The sequence below is a fragment of the Panicum virgatum genome, chromosome 9N (genome assembly GCF_016808335.1).
Source record: "Panicum virgatum strain AP13 chromosome 9N, P.virgatum_v5, whole genome shotgun sequence".
In the NCBI taxonomy this organism is placed as follows: domain Eukaryota; kingdom Viridiplantae; phylum Streptophyta; class Magnoliopsida; order Poales; family Poaceae; genus Panicum; species Panicum virgatum.
This window is the reverse complement of record NC_053153.1, coordinates 55,235,825-55,259,730: the sequence shown is the minus strand read 5'-3', so window position 1 is coordinate 55,259,730 and position 23,906 is coordinate 55,235,825. Positions and strand designations below refer to the sequence as shown.

Here is a 23,906-nt window from a genome sequence, read left to right as displayed (position 1 = left end):
ATCTGGCAAGAGATGCTCCACCACTGTAGTGCCATTAATATCTTTTTAGTAAGGTATACATCCTTGTTGGGCCCACTTGTCGGTGTCCAACGCCTGTGTACGCGCTCTCCTTGCTCTATAAAAGGGGGATGCCCGTTAGTGAAGGGGGCAAGTCCAAAGGAGGACTGGGAAGCAGAGGATAGACTCATTCATACTAGGAGCAATTTATCTCACAGTGGATGCAGGGTATTACGCTCCGGCGGCCCGAACCACTCTAAATTCGTGTGCTCTTGCGTTCTTGCCCCGAAGCTAGATCAGTCTAATAGCTTAGCACTTCCCCGAGTACTCCCCCACGGGGAAAAGGCCGGTGCGTTCCGCCACCCGGCTGTAGGTACCCCCAAAAAGCCCACGACAATACTAGCATGTATAGAACGATAGAAATGCTATGCTTAATACTTCTCGATAGAAGACGAGTGACTTTTTGCACTCGCAAGATATAGGATACTTAGAAGTCGAGTAATTTCGGGTTACTCGCGAGATATAGGTTATATACTTATATACAGTACCTGAGTTGTTGAAATTGACATGGAAATAAGAGACCGGGCGGGGAATGATGATGATATATAGGTATGACAATAGGACAGGGTTCTTGGGTGTCTTAGCCCCGTCTGTGTCGATTGAGGACCGTACCGTTATTGGCCCTGCTGATCATGTTTGAATTGTACTAACTGCATGCCGGGAGTAGGAGGTAGTCGAAACCGGTAAGCCGAGTACTGCCTTGTTTCGAAAGTACAGAACTTCTACCCACCCCTTAGGGCAGTCGAGTGGCCGCGGAGAATTGGGATGCATATGTTTACTTTTGGTGGTCTCTCGTAGGGCTCGGTTGACTATATGCAGGTGGGGCGGTTCTGTAGTTCGAGGCGGGGAGGGGAATGGTTGGTTCGTATTGTCCGACGGGGCAAATATGTGCCGTGTTGGTTAGGTTCACCTTGCAAGGTTAAATCGGATCGATTCGCCGTCAGTCGCTCTCGGACATGAGCACCTTGATCTCCGAGTCACATCGTAGTAAGAATATGGAAGGGAATGAAATGATCAGTATAGTGGTACCTAATCAATTGTTTTTCCACATTGGTTGGTATAGAAATGCAAATCGTAGAAAATAGGTAACCATTCCTAATCTTGAGCTAAAATATTGAAAGTAAGGACTCACTCTTATATGCTTTTCCGCAAAATAACCACAGCCAGAAAGCCGTGCATGTCTAGCTAGTAGGCTATGTATACCCATAGTCGGGTAAGTCTTGCTGAGTATTAGTATACTCAGGGTTTGTTGTTTACCCTGTTTCAGGTATAGAAGCTAACCAGGATTCGCATCAGTGGACTCGATGTGATGTCCTCACGTGTTCATAGTTATCGCTTTGTTTTATTGGTTCTCAATCAAATTTCTTTCTCTCAGGTCATATTCTCTTCCGCTGCTGTCATTTATTTTATGTAAATTCTAAATTTAAAGCTATTTTGTAAATATTTATGTTATTATCTATTTTTGTGAAATTATATTATGCTGGTATCGTCTGTGCTCGCCGTCGCGCGAGACTTCTGGTGTGTTTTGATCGGCTTGTGGGTTGGAAACAGACTGTCAGGTTACACTTAATTAAGATAATGTGCCTGATGCATTCAAATGATGGTCATTACGCTTAATTAAGCCGTTTAACTTGGCGGTTCTGTCTCAGCTGGTATCAGAGCTGAAATGCACCCGGGAGGGTACTAGCATGATTATTTTTAGTATTTCCAAAATTAGAAATGAGTTTTAGAAAAATACATTTCTGTGCGCTTAAGGGATTAAGAGAGATTAGTTCGTAAGCCCTATATATATAGTTTGTGTTATATCAGGTGGTTCTATATAATATCAACTAACTTACAGCACATTACATTTATGTCAAAACTTAATTTCTTGCATAACTTTTATTTAATATTGTAACGACGCATCTACGATAAGGTAAGTAAGGTAAGCATTCTTGATAGTCCTTTAGAATAGCCCACGTGTTTCAAACGTGCGCGGGTCTCGTATGATGAGCATACGAGGAGGTGATAAGGCTCCATTCAAATGAGCCTGTCGCTATCTGCCGCCTGATATGGAGTGCAGACTTCCCGCCGTGTGATTGCAATCACGGCCATCTCGTAAGGCAATGTTACGAGATGTAAATTTGTCATGCGATTGGCCATGACCGTGTACCTTGCGACACGTTTACCCTTGGGAGTTCCGTAAGGCGATTTGTACGGGAAGTGAATACGTTGCCTCGGTAGCGTATGCAGCGCTGTCCATGCAGCGTTGAACGCATGGGCGCCATCTCTATAGTGGATGATGATGTATGTGTGAATATGTGGGCAACTGCATATGCGTTATCCATGTGGCGTAAGACACATGGGGGCCGTTCGTGTGTGCTGACACGAAGGGTCCAGTCGTGGATATATATATATATATATATGTGTATATCATGTGATTTTCTGCAGGTACACTAACAAACGATTGCGTGAGTTACAACGAGTACAAAACGACTAGATATATAATAGGGAGAGTACGTAGATATGCCACCGAGTGTTCACGTATATTGCCATATAATTATATTGGCAAATTTTGGAGAGGACGAAATTAGACGAGCATGCATCATCATGTCATCATGTGTGGAGTTTTGGGTGGTTTTTGTGGTGCCTCCAATACTCACTCGTTCCCTAAGAGCATATATCGTTGTTTTGAAATTTTGCGCTGCACTACTGTCGGTCCGACTTCTAGCTATCCAAATAATTTTTTCTGAAAAATTTGATTATGAGAAAGATGTGAGAAATTATAGATTTACATATTATATAAATTTTAACAACCTTGAAATGTTCATATGGATCTCCAGACTAAACTTGGGCCCTTGATCTAGTGCCTTCTATGCTTATAGTTACGACTCAGTAGTAATGGTCAGGTCTTTCTTAACATTCTTATTATCTTTGAAAGCCCAAATGAGGATATTATCCAAACAAGAATCTCCTAGTCGATTTTCTTAATATACTATCGTACGAGCAAAATTTTTCCTAGCCATGACTCAATGACCTTTCCAATTTATTCAAATATTGGTGTTTTCTACATTTGGTCTATGTTAGTTGGGAATCGTATGTCCTCATCTCTGGACCATATGTTCGACCAACTTCTGGTGCCCTAGTTTTATTTATTTGAATGTAGGTCAGGCCTCAGCCTCAAGGTCAACACGAAAGAATGAGCTAGTAATTCTAATAACTGAGTAGTAGAGTACTAGTATTTAGTATTATTATTATCTCTTGGGATGTAGTAGGTAGTTTATGCTTATGTAGATACTTGTACTTGATACGTGGGCTCAGGCCCAGCTGTCAAGGACCAAAAGCTCATTGCCATGTCTGAGACTGACGGTCTCGCTTCGCTCATCAATGACTCTAGTTGTGATCCATTTGTTCCACAGCGCACCTCCGGCTATTCTTGATGATCAAAAGCATCATGTTGTTCTTCTAGCGTTCATATTCGTTCATTTCTAATCGTCTTGATTCATACACCTAACTCCGATCCGCTTACATTCTTGCTCAATAAACATGAATAAGGTCGCATATTTGTTGCATGGCATAATTCCACGGTGCATAGGTATGGGTTTAACATGGGAAATATGGGTGGCCGACTAACTAATTGTAGAACTTATATTGATCTCAAAATCTGTAAATCTTTTCTAATTACTTGTGTTATTTGAGTTGCTCTCTGTGATTCCGTACGTGGTGGTGATTGTCCCTCGAACTATAGTGTCGCGACGGGACATAGGGCCTCGTGTGGACTGCAGCCATACGTTGAGCCACTGGGTGCGCGCTGGTGCTTAAGTGCGTGTGTGTATGATTTGCAACGACTATCTTTTCATGCAACTCTTAAAATGTTTTTCTCTACTCTGTCCATTTTTAAGGGGTAGGCCCTAGACGAATAACGATGCAAATGGGTAGTTTTAGGTTTGAGTTTCTGGGATAGTAGTACACTAACTGGCATGGCATAATGTGCATTACACATCATGCAACTTCATTAATCAACAATATCGAGCGAGAATGTTCTTGAGAAAAACTTGCCTTGATGCCCTTTTTTTCAGTTTCCCTGAGTTCCTTAAAACTCACTTGGATGTCTTTTCTATCTAAGATTCCTCACCAAATTGAGAATTCGAGTCTTCTCAAAAACCTCCTTGATTCATGATCGTTGAGAAGCTTAGAACCTCTCTTCTTCGTAAAATCCTACTGTGTGCTAGCATCAAAATAGTCAACCGGCACTTTTCAACCGACTTTGATGGTGATTGTATCCACATATATTATCCACAGTCATTCACTGCAAAAGCTGAAGCTCTGGGGCTTTTTAGTGTGGAAAAACAATTGATTAGTTCGAACAGTGGCACGATTAATCTCCAGTTGGATAATGACAGTAGAGTTGCTATGAAACTTATGTCTTCCAGAACCATATCGAGCAAGAAATTAGCAAATCAGCTGGCAATATTTATACCATTAAAATCAGCTACATTGATTAGTCTAGAGACTAGCACCCACATCGGCCGATCCTTGTCTTTAGTTTATCGATTGTTCTCCATTACTTGTTCCCCATTTAAATCTCGGGACGAGATTTTTTTAAGGGGGTATGATTGTAACACCCCAGGTGTTAATCACCTGCTTAATATGATCATTAGCACTAACCGTTCATGTATAAAGCTATTAAACAATTTTTTCTAGCATTTTAATACATGTGATGTGAATTTTCTTTTAAAATGTTTCCTAGTAAGAGTTATGTAATTCCACAGTTACGTAATATTAAAAAATGAATAAACATGAAAAGTAGCAAATTGATGTTAAAAATTTATTTTAAATACCAAATTAACATATCTATTATCCTTGAACAAGTTCCAAAAAGAACCAAATTCAAATTTTTGTTTAGGCATCTAAATCATGACATGGTGAAGTCTTGGTTTAATTCGAAGTAACTTGTTTGGAGTAGATATTTCCTTGCGGTCACTGTTCATCGACCCCACCTGTCATCCTCCTCACTATCCCCCCGGAAACCTACTGGCCAGCTCGTCCCCTCCCTCGAAGCATCGCCACGCTGCTGATCGCTCTGCTGTGCTCATCCCGGCGCCTCACTCCCTTCTTCGCGGCCTTATCCTCTACTAAGACGCCAGCAGCAGCATTTATTTATTTTTTCTCTCTCCCGTGCCATGCACCCTGCTGCACTCTTCTCTGTTCCTCACTCCACCGCAGCAAGCAAACGGCAGCTCCCTCCATTCTTTTCCCTCCTCTGCGTGAGCAATCCAGCAAGCCAAGCGCACCCTTCCTTCTCTGATATTCTCTCTCTGTCGGTCACTCTCTCTTCTCTCTCTCACTCCCTGCACACTCACGTACACACACAACACAACATTAACTCTCACACGTCTCACTCCCAGCACACATGCACACAGTCTCCCACTCACATGCACCCTGCTTTCTATCTCGTCTGATTTCCTTGTCCACCGCAAGCACCAGGGGAGCTCCCTCTCTCGATCTCTTATTTCTTTTACTCCACCAAGATGTGCAACAGCAGCAGCCACCTTTCCTTCACCGAACAGTAGCTCAAGAATAATCATTTCCTTATTTGCTTGCTTCTCCAATCGACGCCACCCGACTGTGCTAGCCGCCGCGCCACCATGCCCCGTCGCCGGACGTCCTCGCCGCCGGCCATGGTCCGGCCGTGACCTGTCTTACCGGTGGGTAAGATTTTCTGACTTTTATTCATTTAACGAAAATTATAGACTGCATAATAAATCAAGGAAAAATAGTAAAAATACAAAATTAGTTTTGTTAGAGTGGTTACATCTGTATCTATAAGGGAAAAATATTAACTCTTACAAAATGATCTTTTTACCCTTGCAAAAATTTAAATGGTGTTTAGGCTTAATTAATTAATTTCTGCAAATCTGCTAGTCCAAAAATTATGAAATTTTTGCGGTACTTCTTTTTATGCATGTGTAGTCCACTATAAAAATTTTATGTCCAGAAAACATAGTTTGATATGTTAATTGGGTTCTCCATATCTTAGTATATCTATAAATTAAGGAATAAATTATATGTAAGAAAAATCTTGTTAATTTAAATTAGAACACTGTATTAGTAGCTGTTTCATGCTCGATTTTGCTCATCACTAGAATGTACTCATGATCTACTTTAGTAAATCTATTTTGCTCATGGTGAATTTAGGTAGTTTGTATTAAAAACATATTTTTGGGGTTCATGCCAAAATAATTTAGTTAGTTGCTAATAATTATTTTATGCTTGATAAACTAGTTGAATTTAATTAGGACATAGTTAATTAAAATAGTTTTCTTGTTGTTAGTAGATATACTAGTGTTGCCTCTTATAGTGGTTTAGTAAATAGTTAGTGGTTCGGTAACTGATTGCCCTAACCGTTGGTTATCGAGTAGTCATCGCACTTCACTGTGTAGTTTATGTTTATTTCATAAATGCATGCATTCATCCATTGCACTCATGCATAGCATTTTATCATTCATGTAGAGCCAGAATATGCACTTATCGTTCACGAAGTTGCGGTTGATCAATCTGGAGTTCACCCAGGTGGAATCGCCATGGATCAAGCTCGGCGTCAAGCAAACTAACTTAACTTGCAATTAAGGCATGCCCCGGTGCACATCCTATTATTTGAAATTATGACATCTATATATGTATTTATTACTTATGCATTACGTTTCAGGAGTTGATTAGAACCCTAGTTTCATGATCCCTAGATTTCTTTGAATTATACTAGCATGTATAGAACGATAGAAATGCTATGCTTAATACTTCTCGATAGAAGACGAGTGACTTTTTGCACTCGCGAGATATAGGATACTTAGAAGTCGAGTAATTTCCGGTTACTCGCGAGATATAGGTTATATACTTATATACAGTACCTGAGTTGTTGAAATTGACATGGAAATAAGAGACTGGGCGGGGAATGATGATGATGTATAGGTATGGCAGCAGGATAGGGTTCCTGGGTGTCTTAGCCCCGTCTGTGTCGATTGAGGACCGTATCGTTGTTGGCCCTGCTGATCATGTTTGAATTGTACTAACTGCATGCCGGGAGTAGGAGGTAGTCGAAACCGGTAAGCCGAGTACTGCCTTGTTTAGAAAGCACAGAACTTCTACCCACCTCTTAGGGCAGTCGAGTGGCCGCGGAGAATTGGGATGCATATGTTTACTTTTGGTGGTCTCTCGTAGGGCTCGGTTGACTATATGCAGGTGGGGCGGTTCTGTAGTTCGAGGCGGGGAGGGGAATGGTTGGTTCGTATTATCCGACGGGGCAAATATGTGCCGTGTTGGTTAGGTTCACCTTGCAAGGTTAAATCGGATCGATTCGCCGTCAGTCGCTCTCGGACATGAGCACCTTGATCTCCGAGTCACATCGTAGTAAGAATATGGAAGGGAATGAAATGATCAGTATAGTGGTACCTAATCAATTGTTTTTCCACACTAGTTGGTATAGAAATGCAAACCGTAGAAAATAGGTAACCATTCCTAATCTTGAGCTAAAATATTGAAAGTAAGGACTCACTCTTATCTGCTTTTCCGCAAAATAACCACAGCCAGAAAGCCGTGCATGTCTAGCTAGTGGGCTATGTATACCCATAGTCGGGTAAATCTTGCTGAGTATTAGTATACTCAGGGTTTGTTGTTTACCCTGTTTCAGGTATAGAAGTTAACCAGGATTCGCATTTGTGGGCTCGATGTGACATCCTCACGTGTTCATAGTTATCGCTTTGTTTTATTGGTTCTCAATCAAATTTCTTTCTCTCAGGTCATATTCTCTTCCGCTGCTGTTATTTATTTTATGTAAATTCTAAATTTAAAGTTGTTTTGTAAATATTTATGTTATTATCTATTTTCGTGAAATTATATTATGCTGGTACCGTCTGTGCTCGCCGTCGCGCGAGACTTCTGGTGTGTTTCGATCGGCCTGAGGGTTGGAAACAGGCTGTCAAGTTACACCTAATTAAGCTAATGCGCATGTTGCGTTCAAATGATGACCATTATGCTTAATTAAGTCGTTTAATTTGACGGTTCTGTCACACCAGCCACCAGCCAGTTAGCAGTATTTTTCTCTCATAACAAATCAGCACCTTGTCTTGTTTAGGTGGACATTATTTGCTGATGGGTGAGTGCCGTGTTCAACGGGAAGGATGTCCAATCTATCTAATACAGCCTTGTCGGCATCGATCCATCCGTGCTCACTCATCATATTGCAAGTCTTGCTGCTTGCCCCACAGTCTACTAGTACTAGATTCTATCTTTCCCCATACAGGTGTCGATATTTGGTTTGTCCAATTATTGTGGCAACAAGTTTATTGGCTACAGGAACTAAAGTTTGGTTCGCACATCAAGCTGCATATCAAGCGAGTCATGGATTCTCTCGGTGTCAATCCTTGGACGTGCTTGATTTTCGTTAGCTAAAAACTGTACTTGGGTCGTTGTGTGTGTGGAGTACTGAAAAGTAACAAAATTTAAGTGATTTGAGAATTAGACACTCCCCCTCCAATGCTTATCAGCTATACTTATGTCGTTTTTGTAACTTTAAGTACATGCCAGTACAGAGATCAACTGAACCCCGATGTTTATAGTCCCATCACCAATCACCATAGAACCTAAGGTCCACAGACCACAGGCCACAGCCACTGAGCCACATCTCCGAGTTCGTTCGAGTTCCATCCATGTCTTCATCTCGCGTTTGCCTTATTGGCTACCTCGCCATGATCGGCCTCCTCCACAATTCCCTTCTTTATTCTGTTACCGCCGACGTCGACTTACTCTACAACGGCTTCCAGCACGCCCCCGACCTGATCCTAAACGGCTCGGCGTCGATCTTGCGCGGCGGCGCGCTCCAGCTCACCAACGACAGCAACAACCTCATGGGCCACGCCTTCTTCAATTCGCCGGTGCAAGCTGTCAGCGACAACGCCGTCGTCTCCTTCAGCACGGCCTTCGTTTTTGACATAGTGACCGTCGGCCAGGGCGGTGGCCACGGCCTGGCCTTCGTGGTTGCGGCTTCCAAGGTGCTGCCCGGTGCAACTGCCGAGCAGTACCTTGGCCTCCTCGGCAAGAACAATCAGGGCAACTCCAGCAACCATGTCTTCGCCGTGGAGTTCGACACGGTGCAGGCAAACGGGCTGCTGAACGAGACGAACGGCAACCACGTCGGCGTCGACCTGAACAGCCTTGTGTCTAACGTGTCGGAGCCGGCCGGGTTCTTCACCGACGACGGCAAGAACATCTCCGTGACGCTCGAGAGCGCCCAGCGAATTCAGGCGTGGGTCGACTACGACGGCAGCACCAAGGTTCTCAATGTGACCATAGCTCCGGTGTCCGTGGCAAGCCGGCCTCACCGGCCGCTCATCTCGCGCGTCATCGACCTCCTGCCGATCTTTAAGCAAGACATGTATATCGGATTCTCGGCAGCGACCGGGAAGTTGGCGAGCTCGCATTACATCCTCGCATGGAGCTTTCGTACCGGAGGAGCTGCGGCCCAAGCCATCGATCTCTCCCGGCTCCCGAAAGTTCCAAAGCCTCCAGCTCCCCCACCTTCCATGTCCACCGTCATCAGGATCGTGGCTGTATCCTCCGTGGTCACGCTCACCACGATCCTCTTGGCGATTGCTTTCACACTTTGGCTGCGGCGGAGGGCCGTCCTCGCCGAGAAGCTGGAGGAGTGGGAGCTGGACCACCCTCACAGGTTGCCGTACAAAGAGCTTTACAAGGCCACCAAGGGGTTCAAGAACAGCGGGCTCCTCGGCGCCGGTGGTTTCGGCCAGGTGTACAAAGGCGTGCTCCGGCGCTCCGGCGACGTCGTAGCCATCAAGCGGATCTCGAGCAACGGCACGCAGGGGATGCGCGAATTCGTCGCCGAGGTCGCGAGCCTCGGGCGCATGCGGCACCGGAACCTGGTCGATCTGCGCGGGTGGTGCAAGCGAGGGCAAGACCTGCTCCTGGTCTACGAGTTCATGCCCAACGGCAGCCTGGACACGCACCTGTTCGGCGACCGCGCCGGTACCGGCGCCGGCAAGCACCGGGGATCGTCACCGGCGGCGGCGCTGCTGACGTGGGAGCAGCGAGCCATGATCCTCAGGGGCGTCGCGTCCGGGCTGGTGTACCTGCACGAGGAGTGGGAGCAGGTGGTGGTGCACCGCGACGTCAAGGCCAGCAACGTGCTCCTCGGCGCCGACATGGCCCCGCGGCTCGGCGACTTCGGCCTCGCGCGCCTCTACGAGCACGGCGCGGCACCCGCGACGACGCGCGTCGTCGGGACGCTGGGGTACATGGCACCGGAGCTCACCGTGACCGCCAGGGCCACCAAGGAAACCGACGTGTTCGCGTTCGGCGCGCTGCTCCTCGAGGTCGCCTGCGGCCGTCGGCCGATCGACCCCGTCACCGGCGTCAACCTACCGCGGTGGGTCCGGGACCACGGCGCCAGGGGCAACCTGGTGCGCGCCGTGGACGAGAGGCTCGACGGGCGCTACGACGAGGAGGAGGCGAGGCTGGTGCTGTGGCTGGGTCTCATGTGCAGCCAGTCGCGGCCGGAAGCGAGGCCCAGCATGCGGCAGGTCTGCCAGTATCTGGACGGCGAGGCGGAGATGCAGGAGGAGGCCGTGGTCGTCTTCTCGGACGCCGGCTCCTTCGACTTCGCGTCGTTGCCGACCCTGACGTGGTCGTCCTGCAATACAATGTCAGTGGGATCACTCCTAGGCGGCCGGTGATCATGCTCGGTTAACGGTTATCTGCTCCTCCTTCGCGAGCCTCTACCGTTTTGTTTCCCTGATGCTTTTTGAACGAAATTGGTGTTATGTTAGTTATGTGTACCACGCACCACGCGTGTACTTCCTGCCTGTATAATACTGGTTACAAGTTGCCAGCTAAAACTAAAAGTTCTACCATACTTTGGGCTTCAAGTTTCATATTTTATTTGGGTATACTGTTACACTATAAGAGAATAAATAATAAAAACTTAAAGATCATAGAACACAGGTTTGAACATAAACTGAGTATATGGAAAGGCAAATTGCTCTCCTATGGTGGCAGGCTTACTCTCATAAACTCAGTTTTAAGCAACCTATCTGTATATATGCTTTCTTTCTTTGAAATTCCTAAAGAAGTCCTAAAAAAACTTAATTTTTATAGATCTAGATTCTTCTGGCAAGGGGATGGTCACAAAAGAAAATATAGATTATCCAAATGAGATATACTATGTAGATCAAAAGAACAAGGCGGACTGGGAATTATGGATTTAAAAGTACAAAACAAATGCCTTTTAAGTAAATGGTTATTTAAACTTACTAATGAAGATGGCATTTGGCAACAGATACTTAGGAATAAATACCTTAAATCCAAAACTCTCACCCAGGTTGAGAAAAAAATATGGTGATTCACAGTTTTGATCAGGGCTTATGTCAGTAAAACAAGATTTTCTTAAATGGATGACGTTTAAGGTATATAATGGGAAACAAACCAGATTTTGGAAAGACAAGTGGTTGGGAAACTCGGCCCTTAAAGATCAATATCTGAATTTGTTCAATCTGGTTCATCGCAAACATGCTACAATTCACACTGTGCTTAATGGAGGTTCTTTGAATATCTCGTTTAGGAGACACCTTATGGGAATTAAACTGAGAGGCTAGATGGATTTGGTACATCGCATTGCTAACATCCAACTGGGAGATAATGAGGATATTGGAATCTGGCAACTTCACAAAAGTGGTCAATTTTCAGTTTGTTCTATGTACTCAGCTCTATTAGATGTTCGAGTTCTACCCATAAATAAGCCTTTATGGAAATTAAAAATTCCTTTGAAAGTTAAAATATTTATTTGGCTACTCCACCGTGGGGTTATCCGAACAAAGGATAATTTAGCCAAGCACAATTGGAAGGGGAGCAAACAATGTTGTTTTTGCATAGATGACGAAACAATAGCGCATCTCTTCTTCGGGTGTGATATGGCTAGGTTATTTTGGAGGATAATTTTCATTACCTTCGGTCTTACAAAATCTAATAATATTGTGCATTTATTCGGGTCTTGGCTGCAGGGTTTTATGTGGGAAAAGAAAAAAGTTATGTTCACGGGCTTATGTGCGCTTCTCTGGTCAATTTGGTTATCCAGAATTCTGATGTAGTTTTTCATAATATTAAAAAACAAATTATTCTCTAGATCCTTTTCAGGGCCACTTTTCTTACCAGAACATGAGCGATTTTGCAAAAGGAGGAGGACAGAGGTGTGATTGCAGATGCATGCCGTGCCATGGAAGTGACGGCGATGAACATCTTTGTGCGGAACGGGTGGCAGTTTAGTAATAGACTTTGTGGCTTGTAATTTGCTTACTGTTTATCTCTCAAAGTTTGTGTATATTGTTCAATATTCCTTTATCTAAAAAATATTTTATTAGTATAAGTTCTACCATTTTGGTGTCCCGGGATTCTATCTATAGTTCAGAAGAGGCTCAAATTTCAGAGGCAAGGTTTACATCAAGATTTCAGGTAAATCTTGCTAGTTTAGCGCAACACGTCAGATAGCTTTTTCTGATAAATCTCGCGAGCTCAACCACAATTAACTTGGTGTCACCGGCTAGGACTCGCAGATAAAGATCAAGCGATCACCCATTGCCGGCCACAGATTCCATGCTTCCGCTGCCAAACTGCGAGTGCGAGGTACGAGCAACGGCCAGTTGAACTGTGATCTGGGTGCGAGGGCATGTCCTTTTCACGGAGGTTGCCGCGGATCGTCCGGGCTCCCGGGGTGGCCGCCTGGGCCGGCGAGCGCGGCCATCTGGACGCCGCCGGCGGCTACGGAGGGCGGTGAGCCTGGGGGACGCCGTCCACTCCGGATGGATCAATCTCGGTCGCAATTGCATCGTTCGGCTGGCTGGACGGTTGCTGGACGCGGGCTGCTGGAAGGCTGCCTTTGGCTGAAATGGTCCAGGCGTCGGTGGGTTTGGTTCGTGTTAGGATTTTTGTGTGCTAATGAATAATAATATTTTGACTGCTAATTACAGTGTCAAACAAAGCCAGTTTACAAAACCAACTTCAGAACCCCGCACTAGTGACCTTGAAGAAAACTAATAATGCCTTTCACCACGCGATTAGATGATGGTTACTGCAGCATCACTGTAGCTAATCATCGATTAATTACCGTCATTAGATTCGTCACGAAAAGTTACACCCATCCCTAATTTTTTTTTACAAAAAAGACTTCATTTAGTACTTCATGCATGCAAGATTTTTTTTTTCGAAAAATGTGCGCGCTATTTTTGTAGAATGCCAAACAAGGCCACGGCATGCGCGCCTGCTGCCGTTGCAGGCTTTGCAGCTGTTGTCGGTCAAAACCCACCGGCGAGTAGCGACAGGCAACACGAAGAGCCGGGAGACTGCCGGGGCGCTGGCTGGCACCGGTCCCTCGGTCAGCGGCCCAAATCCTGGCACAAGCCGATGCTTCCGGAGATGCAGAGCGTGCCACCTGACCTATACCCGATCAGCAAGGTGCAAACGTGGTTTCGATGGTTTGCCTGCATGCACAAACATATGTAAATATTAGTCCGAGCCGTGGTCGGCTCCCCGGGACGACTCTTGCATCGGCTTTAAAGAGCCGATCGAGTCCCGGTGTCAGATCAGATCAGCATATCTGGATGTTAACAGATAAAGCAAATAACTACAAAAACTGCTTCAATTAGATGTAGTTAATCCAATCCACGACGATAAAAGCTTCACTGCTAGATCGGAACATCCTACACGTAATTAGGCCTAACGAGCGTAATAGATAACCAAACCTTAACCAGAAAAGAGGCCTAAGAATAAGTGAAAGCCGATTCCCGGATCAATCCCTATTAAGATCAAAGCAAAGCATCTAATACGTCGCCGGATCATCTAACCCGTCTGCAAGGTCTAACCTAGCAGATATTAAGCCGATTCTTAAGTATAAGAACAAACCATAACAGATTAGATCTACTAGATAAAAAAGAAGCAGAGTGTTATCTTAACGCAACTAATTCCTATGCAACGAGAATTAGCGTAAGATTAATACATGATCACGTGGAGATAACATGATATTCGTAGATGATAAACAACAAGAGCATGATAGATCTACTAAAGGTCATGCTACGAACATCAGAATAACTATCACTACTCGCCATAAAAAACGCTTCAGTACGAGTAATACCAAGGTAAAAGTAAGAACAATGCTGCCCTGATCGCAAGAAGTGATCAGGGCAGCATGGCGCTTACTTGGATGAAACCTTAGGATTAGGGGTGGCAGTGCGCCGAGAATTGTTGTTGCGAGACGTGATGACGTTCTTCCTTTACAAATATCATAGAGTACATATTTATAGTCCAAAGATTTGGAAAACAATCTAAACTAACGTGTCCATATTGGACTCTATCTCTAACTCAAACTGAACTTAAACCTAAAGGTACATGGTCCAGATGGCCCGAATGCCCACGCAGGAGCCGATTCGTAAGCCTACTTTAATTTCTACATTAAGCCCAACTCACTTGCGGCCCATTTATTAATCCTGTTAATTTATGGCGATAACAGCAGCTGAGCGCAGCAACTCCGTTGAACTGGCTGCTGGGCACGATATCGACGCAAGGAAGTTCCAAAAGGTTCTTCAGGCTGTCCACACTGGTATTCCTCTATATCTATCCTCTAAAGAGAATATTCCTACCTGGTCATCGAGATTTTCTCCTCTATATTCAATTTCGCTGCATTCACCATCCTCTATATCTCATACTCTATCCCAAGTACCCACCCTCGGACCCACAAATCAGATTTTTTTATCCACCCAAAACCTCTTCCTCCCACCCACCGTCACATCCACCCAAAACCTCTTCCTCTCTTTCTTTCTGCTCTACCCGGTGCACCCCCCGCGGAGCTCCCTCCCCCGTCTAGGGATGAAAGTCTAGGGATGAAAACAAGAACAGAAAGATCCCGTACCGACCATATCCTGTATATATCGACCACATACCATATTTTTGGAAAAAAACAGAAACAGGAAAAAATTTTAGGAAATCAGTTGGTAGCGGGAACAGGAACAGTTGAGCCATTCTCCCGACCGTTTTAACGGATCCGGGAAGTTCCCGTCAGGAATCCCGTTTTGTCTCATGCACAACAGGCAAGCACCTAAATGTTAATTTGGTCCAGCCCATCAAGGGGATGGTTCACAATATTCCTAAATTCACCCTCCACTCTGTCCCATTTTATGGGGCACCAGCAGTGACCCTCTTCCATAGTTTGGCGAGGTGGTACTAAAGTGATGCTGCTCAACTGCTGCGTGGCTGCGTTGCTAGCTGCTTGGGTTGCTACTGCCCACCACGCAACGGACAGGGACGCGGCCCACAATGGCCCAAGCATTCACGAAGGAGCACAGAGCAGCAGGTTTGATCATTTTTCTTCCCTTTATTTTCCTTTTATCTTTTTACAATTCTTTCCTTTTATTTTGCATGTGTATGTATAAGTTATGTATAGTTGTAACTATTTTGTTGAGCTAAATGTTTGAAGCGGTAACACGCGGCGGTGTTCCCGTTTTGAGTTTTCGATTCCCGATCGTATTCGGCTTGTTCCCGATCGAATTATTCTGTTTCCGATATACCGTAATATCGGTTTCGTATTCCCGTCCGACTTGCCCGTTTCCATTCCCGTCCCGGCCAAAATATGTGGTTGCGGGAATGGTTAAGATGTTTTCCCGACCGTTTTCATCCCTACCCCCGTCGCCGGCGCCGCTCCTCCCACCCCCTCGCCGGCGCCGCTCGTCCCTCCGTTCCGACCCGGCGACGCCCCACCTCCTCCTCCCTCTCAGAACCCGCTCTCACCCCTGCGCCGCGCCACGGACCCTCGCACGCGTCGTTCCCCCAGCACCACGGCGAGCCGACGCCGCGGGGCGACGTCCTTCGCCGCCTGGGTCGGTGGCGGCCTGGAGCGGGCCGCTCTGCGCCACGGTGCACCTGGGCCGCTCGCCGGATTCGTGCGGGACGGCACGAGCGCGCGCAGGATGGCGGCCGAGCGCGCGCGGAACAGCGGCCCCGGCGGCTTGCGGCGGCGCGGCGACCATGGCGTTTGGTGGAGGCGGCATGTGGCGGGGTCAGAGGCGCGACGAAGGCGGATGCGCGGCGAGGCCACCCTCCTCTGCAGGCCGGCCGCGAGCTCCTCCCTCCCCGCCCCGGCCCCTGCGCGCCGGCCGCGGCCTCCTCCCTCCCCGCCGGCCGCGGCCTCCTACCTCCCTCTCCGGCTTGGATCTAGTCGGCGCCCCTTCCTCGCGCTCCGGCGGCCATGGCGCGGTGGGGACCTTGAGCTCTGGCCACCCCCTGCGGCGGGCGGGCACGGCTCTGGTGGCCGGTGCACAGGGGTGGGTGGAGGTGGCCGGGCCCCCGTGAGCTCGTCATCCTTCCCGGCCTGCAGCCCCCCTCTCCGCCGGCCTCGCCTCCTCGGCGGAGCATGGTGGAGCGGAGGTGGCCGGCGGCGGCGAGCTCGCTTCGCCAAGGCGGACGTCCTCCTCTGCAACACCTTCAATCTCGAGCCGAGCATCCTCACCCCCCACTCTGCTGCTACTTCCTCGACGCGCAGCGCCAGGGCGGAACGGCAGCGGCCCCTGCTCCCTCGCCATGGCCGCGCCGGTCTGCGCCGGCCTCCATCTCCATGGCCTGCGGCGGCGCGGCAGGCTCAGTTTGCGCAAGGTCCGGCGGCGGCAAGCAGCGGCGGAGCTGCAGCTGCGTGGCTAGGCAGTTGCGCGCGGCGCGAGTGGAGCCAAGGTGGGGCCGGCGCGGCGATAGCGTCCGCCCGCTACTGCGCTTAATTTGGAGGGAGCGCGACCGGCAGCTTGGTTTAGAGGAGGCGTAGCGGATGCCGCTGCAGCACCCAAAACGTTATATGCCTCCTGCAGGAACCGGTCCAGTATGCCGGTGCAGATAGCCTCAGTTCCAAGCTACCCACCTACCGAGAAGGCGAGAGCCGTGAATAGAAGAAGACGGCCTGTCGGCCGTCGCCTACGAAACGTGTTCGCTTGGACGCCACTCGTGGTCTCTGTCTTCGTACTGTGACGTGCGGCGAGTCTCCCGCAATTGGGCTTGGGCCTGCTGCTGTGTTCGCGACGTGCCTCCCCGTCCATTTTGCTTTCGCGTTGACTTTGAGCGTGTAGATTGCGAGACACGAAAATTCTGAATACAGTGAGGAGCAAGCACCGGTGGGAGGGCAACAGATTGCATCGATCATTTCCACCGCTCCTATCTTATATTCTTATCTGTCGTGTGAACCTATCTGGGTCGAAGATTAGTAAACCTTACCCACCCTTCCCACATGGCCAATTGGCCACGAATCTCACCAATCCAAGCTGCGTGCTTGTGCCACGCACGGGTCGGTCCACGAACACGAGCCGCGCACGGCGTGGAAATCCCCAAACCCCGGACCGGACCGGACCGAACAAACCAGGCTCAAAGAAAGCCTGGTTTGGATTTCCCAACCAACCAACCCCACGCGCACACACCAGCAGCGGAAAGGGAGGGGACCAAGCCCGGACCGCGAGCCCGCACGCCTTTCACACTTGATGGGTTGCTGCCGCTCCTCGCTCCGGCCGGGGGCGGGGGCGGGGACCCACGCGGCGGGGAAGCCGCCCCGGCACCGCCCGCCGCCGCCACCGACGACGAACCGCCCGTCCACGAACGCGCACCGGACCGCGCCCTCGGCCCGCGCGAGCGGCGGCGGCGGCGGCAGGGATGTCCCGGCGTTCGCGGAGTTCTCCCTGGCGGACCTCCGCGCGGCCACGGGCGGGTTCGCGGCCGAGAACATCGTCTCCGAGAGCGGCGAGAAGGCGCCCAACCTCGTCTACAGGGGCCAGCTCGAGGGCAGCGGCGGCGCGCCGCCGCGCGCGATTGCCGTGAAGAAGTTCGCCAAGCTCGCGTGGCCCGACCCCAAGCAGTTCGCGGTGGGCGAGCACGGCCGCCTAATCTACGGAATTGGGGGCTTCGGGACGCGTGGGTTTCTGACGGGCGGTTGATTTGGCTGCAGGAGGAGGCCAAGGGGGTGGGGGGCCTGCGCCACCGGAGGATGGCGAACCTGATCGGCTACTGCTGCGACGGCGACGAGCGCCTGCTCGTCGCCGAGTTCATGCCCAACGACACCCTCGCCAAGCACCTGTTTCACTGTGAGTCCCTCACTTCCTCTGCAAACCGTTACCTGTAGCATTTGATCACGAGTGTTGTGCAGTTCTGGTGAAATGGTAAGCAAGTGGATACTCGACCAAAGGCACACGAATTGTTATGCTTTGATTGTACTAATGATGCGGTTGTCTGTGCCAGATATTCTGGTTCAGATTATTGTATCAGTTCAAATGTGAAAACAAATTGAAATTCGTGAGCTTAGGAGTTGATGTGGAGTTTGATCACTTGTTTTTATTATCTTTACTAAGGCGACGGATATTGATTGCATTTACCAGATGACTTTATTTGATACATATATATGAACAAGCAAGGCATTAGAAGCAACAGTTGACTTCTTCTGATTCATTCGTCACCGTGATTTTCCTCATGTGCAGGGGAAAACCAGACTATAGAATGGGCTATGCGTCTGAGAGTTGCATACTACATCTCCCAAGCATTGGAATATTGTAGTATCAAGGGAAGGCCTTTATATCATGACTTAAATGCATACAGGGTCCTCTTTGATGAGGTAAACGGGCAATCTGTGGAGTTTGTTTGGACGTAGAGTACTGCAAGTGGTGTATAAAGCCTGATTATTGTGTTGTGCTGATGACCATGTGACATATGTCCTTGATAATTTTATCGATTACATTTTCACAAGTTACATTCATTGTGTCTGGCAATATCATTAGTATATACTGGGATGGAGACTTGCAAATCTTGATCTCTGCCTCTCACTAAACCAAAAATTAAAAGTTGAGCCCCCCTAGCCATCTTGTTAGCCATTTGCTTGCTCCAGTTGTTGGAAGAATGGGCTAGAAGTTAAAAATGCCAACTGACTTATCCGCTCTACTGACTTATCCAGCAGTTGAATATGTCGTTTTATACCAATTATCTTATTTTCAAGCAAAAGCTTATAGTTACAATGAACTTTCTGATTGCAGAATGGTGACCCTCGTCTGTCATGCTTTGGTCTGATGAAAAACAGCAGGGATGGCAAAAGCTATAGCACGAACCTAGCATATACACCTCCAGAATATCTCAGAAATGGTATCTATCTCTTCACTTCGATGTTTTTCCTGAAAGAAGTTTTCGCCTTTTCGGTTTCATGTTCAGTAATGAAATCTTTCATGTAGTTTTAGGTATTTCAGCAGTTTATCTGAAACTTTGTTCTTTTTATAGTACTATTTTTCTGACTGCAATTCTTCTTCTACACTTACAAGGGGAATTACTTTTTTCTCCGCTTTCTCAACACTAAGTAGAACTGATAGATTCCAGCAGAGAAGCCTTTTTGTTGTTGTTGATTAGGGATGAAAACGGTCGGAAACGGTCGGCGAAAGACCACCACTTTTACTTTCATATTTTTTCATCAGAAACGAAAGCGGTACGGTATTTTCGGAAACGAAAACGGCGCCGGTATTCCGGTAATTTCGAAAACGGAAATATACGGTCGAGAACACATCGATAACGGTCGAAACCCATCAAAACGGTATTTAAAAAACGATAAACATATCAACAATGGAGCATTACATTAACTATATGACTTGACACATCTCATATGCAAGTAGTGAAGATTCAATTAAGATATTAATCCAAATATCGAACCAATCCGTGATAACTGACATATAGTAGCATGCACGATAGTATGGCACAAAGTTGCACACAACATACGTGACATAGTTATACATGATCATTAAAATACGGTAGGATTCCTAAAATATGGTAATACCGGCGGTAAATTACCGAATAAATACGGTAATTTTCGAAAACGGTCGATAGAGGCTAAAATCATTTTCACTTTCAGTTTCGGATAAAATACCATTTTCATTTTTGTATTTTCGGTAGCCGTTTTCATTTTCATTTACACCAGAATCTCGGTAAAATCTCGAAAACGGTTCCCGGTAATCGAAAATTTTTGTTTTTGTTTTCAACCCTATTGTTGATGATGTAAATTGGCAATATTTCCCGAAGTTAAGTTCTATAAATAGTGTTTATCCTTTTCTTTTGAAAGACAAAATACAGTGTACATCTGGAATTTAACTTTTTAGAAGGACTAGTGACTTGGTTTATGGTTTTCTGATCCATTTCATAAGCGCTATTCAAATTGAGCATACTGCACCCTTGGTAAGGCAATTACCAAGTGCCAGGAGATGGTGTGGTCAGTGGGCCATATCTATTATTTCCTCTTCGTATTACTGAAGTAACTAAGTAATGACAAAACAAAACAGCAAGAAACTTTTGAAGCTTTTTTTTTGAGCCAACTTATGTTCTTTCAGGAAGGGTTACTCCAGAAAGTGTCATATTCAGTTTTGGCACTGTACTTCTCGACCTTCTCAGTGGAAAACGTATACCTCCTTCACATGTAAGTTTCTTGCAAGAAATGTCTTACGCTTTCTTAAATACAAGGCCGTTTTGGCAAATACAGAAATACACATGCCAGTTGGATGCCAGTGAACACCCATGCTTGCAAATTGCACTGAAATTGTTTCTCAAATTGAATCTCTGACACATCTTCTGCACTGTGGAAATTGCATCCTGCATAATTCTTTATCCAAGCATAAACCAAAAAGACGTACTGTAGAATTGTGCCACTGGTAATAATGTATATATGCATTCGTTGCACTCAGGCACTAGATATCATGAGAGGCAGAAACATCGAAGCAATAATGGATTCACATTTGGAGGGGAACTACTCGACAGAGGTGGCTACTACACTGGTGAACCTTGCTTCTCAATGTCTACAGTATGAGCCAAGAGATCGTCCTGACATAAAAAAGTTGGTTTCCATACTGGAGCCTTTGCAGACAAAATTGGAGGTAACCATATTTGTTCTTCTGTATTTCATGTTTGATTAAGTCTTTCTGAAAGGATTATATTTAATGTCCTAGCATCACACATCTTATGCTAATGACTGTGCTCCAGAACTACTGTGTGATGTTGCCTTATTTTTTTTGCCCTGTAAAAGCAATATTTGGCATGATGCGATAGTAAAAGTTAAAATAGAGAACAGAGAAATCTTCAGTATATGTCCAATTTGCCAGACTCTGTATAGTAGATGCTGTCCTGCACCACTGCACAGATAGATTATGTTACCAGCTTGCCTTCGTATAGTACATTGCAAGTATTTAGATCAAAATGCACAAATATTTGTTTTACTACTATTGTTGTTAGGTATATTATATCTCTTACAAAAGTGTACGGTTTACCACACAATTTTAAAGCGCCTGATGGTTGCTGCTGTTCCTTTACAAAATATGGAACAGGTACCATCCTATGTGATGCTTGGAATTCCAAAGCCTGTGGAAGAACCACAGGCACCTCCTACTCCACAGCACCCTCTTTCTGCCATGGGAGAAGCCTGTTCCAGGATGGACCTAACTGCCATCCATCAGATCCTATTCACGACACATTACAGAGATGATGAAGGGTCCAATGAGGTAAAAGAAATCAGCGCGTTCTGCCAATCGTCCTTTTCTGTATGATATGTGACACCCACTGTCATTCTCCATGCTGCAGCTATCTTTTCAAGAATGGACGCAGCAGATGAGGGATATGTTGGATGCAAGGAAACGTGGCGACTTTGCCTTTAAAGACAAAGATTTTAAGACAGCAATCGATTGTTATAGTCAGGTGGGAAATGTGCTTATTGTTCATGAAAGCCCTTATTAGTGTCCTCAGATACATTTTTTTGGAAACAGTGTCCTGATATATCAACCCAATGTAGCTGATTCATCCTTCCCCCGTGTTTCACAGTTTGTTGATGTGGGGACAATGGTGTCACCAACTGTGTTTGCCAGACGAAGCTTGTGCTACCTTATGTGTGACCAACCTGATGCTGCCCTCCGTGATGCCATGCAAGCACAGATCGTCTCCCCTGATTGGCCAACAGCATTCTACATGCAGTCTGTCGCACTATCCAAGCTGAACATGCAGAGTGATGCTGTGGACATGCTGAACGAGGCTTCAGAGCTAGAAGAGAAAAGGCAAAAGAGCACAAAGGGTCCTTGAGAAGTGGCATCCCTTATATAAGTATATAACATAGATTCACGCTATGTAGTAAATTCCCCAACCCTTTCCCTTGTAGAAAGTGATTAGCATATTGCGTGGTTAAATCTTAGATGGTTAAAATTTAGATGTTAGGAAACCTCTGTAGAGAAGAGGCTCTCTACAGAAGAGCCTTGTGGTCAGAATAACTTATTTGGTTTGACGACATTTCCGTGTTAGGTTCTGCATTTTTTTGGGCCCATGTATATAAGATCTGTTGCCTGAGTTTGAAACTTGATATAGGTACTGGTTGTCAGGTGGGCCCCTGTAGCCGAAGCTAATAAACATGCCTTCGTTTGTGCAAAACTATTTATCTATGAAACGATTCCATTAATACAGATATGAGTAAGTTGATGTGTTACTATGATGCCCTTGCATTAATACAGATTCCATTAATAGGATGATGCCCTTGCATGTTTTGCGCAAAAATGTGCATTACTGATGTCCCACTTATGGTTTAGGGGAACAAAGTTGCTGCGCTGATGTTGCATAGCTGCCTTAGCGACCATCTACGTGGTTGGTCTGGAACAGGAGCCGACTTGCCCAGGAGGTATCCTGTCGTAGCCCTGTGCTTCACTGTGTGGCGGCCGCGAGGATATGCAACAGTAATCCAGTGTTATTGGTCTGAAAAGGTCAAACTGTCCAAGGAGACCAGCCGAGGAATTGGTTGTAGTTCAGTTGGGTGTCAGACTAAAGTTCAGAATTCAGTAAACAGCGCAAGAACTCAAAATAGTTTGGAATTGGGTTGCATTCCATCCTCTCATTCTCATCAAGCACAGACGTGTCGGTCTGAGCTGGGTTGGTTTTTGTTCATCTGATCATCTCTCGCCGTCGCGCGCGCTAAGAAATGAGAAAGCTTGCATGATCATGTTTGCGGCTACGATGGTCTACGGAGGAGGTCACTACCACCCAGAAGCCAGAAGGTTGTCAGCCCAACGGGACACCGCCATCCAGATGGACGGCGAGAAAGCGCGACTCGCCGCGGTACTCAAAACCACGCGTCGTCTTCGCCACCGGAAAATTCTAACGACTCCGGAAGTCATTGCAGTCCTGACTGATCGCCACGGCCCTGACCGAGAGAGAGGGAACTTGTTCCAAAAATAAAAAATAATAAAAATAAAATAAAGTCTTCAGTATGTTGTTCAGAAAACTCCATACGGGAACTTGTTCCAAAAAGAATCCATACACGGACTAGCAGCTTCAGTTAAGAACAGTTAAGCCCATGCAACGGAAGTTTGTGCCATACCTCAAACGATAAGATCAGTGAAGAAGATAAGAACAATGAAGACAAGAGTGTTCTCTGCAACACTATAAAAGGAGGTGTTGCTGCGCAGAACAAAGGCATCGGAGGGAAGCTGGATGCTCACAGCGAAGAAACCTGCAAAGCAACCATGCCAATAAAATCCTAAGTAGTATCCCTATAAATAGCCACCAAGCCCGTTCTAAAATATCCAGTGTAAGACAATCTTCCTTTCCTTCTTCAAGAGTTTGGGGTTCGGAAGGAAAAACCATATGTAAGGTTGTTTGGTTTAATAAAGTAGTTTTGCATCTGCTGGTCTGGTTGTGCGTTTTAAATCTCAGTGCTAAGGACTCTATAAGAGAAATCTCTTTGGTAATTCTCCTTCAAAGCTCGTGATTGGCAGTTGAGAGAAAGCTGTTGATGTATA

The 23,906-nt window shown here is 46.4% G+C and overlaps 2 protein-coding genes across 3 annotated transcripts; both read left to right on the top strand.

Moving 5' to 3' along the window:
• Positions 1 to 2,523: 2,523 nt before the first annotated feature.
• LOC120687816 (L-type lectin-domain containing receptor kinase SIT2-like) lies at positions 2,524 to 10,979 on the top strand. Of its 2 annotated transcripts, none has more exons than XM_039969838.1 (2): positions 2,524 to 5,748; positions 6,550 to 10,979. In XM_039969838.1, the coding sequence occupies exon 2, from the start codon at positions 8,742 to 8,744 to the stop codon at positions 10,779 to 10,781; it is 2,040 nt and encodes a 679-aa protein (XP_039825772.1). In that variant the 5' UTR covers positions 2,524 to 5,748; positions 6,550 to 8,741; the 3' UTR covers positions 10,782 to 10,979. The 2 variants fall into 2 exon arrangements, with proteins under 2 accessions (XP_039825772.1, XP_039825773.1); XM_039969839.1 differs by having other exon boundaries at positions 4,922 to 5,744.
• Positions 10,980 to 17,573: 6,594 nt separating this feature from the next.
• LOC120687815 (serine/threonine-protein kinase BSK1-2-like) lies at positions 17,574 to 22,556 on the top strand. The gene is made up of 9 exons (XM_039969837.1): positions 17,574 to 17,981; positions 18,065 to 18,200; positions 18,591 to 18,724; positions 19,140 to 19,245; positions 20,472 to 20,557; positions 20,823 to 21,011; positions 21,459 to 21,632; positions 21,712 to 21,825; positions 21,949 to 22,556. Exons 1-9 carry the CDS (start codon positions 17,604 to 17,606, stop codon positions 22,201 to 22,203), a joined length of 1,572 nt encoding a protein of 523 aa, XP_039825771.1. The 5' UTR covers positions 17,574 to 17,603; the 3' UTR covers positions 22,204 to 22,556.
• The last annotated feature ends 1,350 nt before the right edge of the window (positions 22,557 to 23,906 follow it).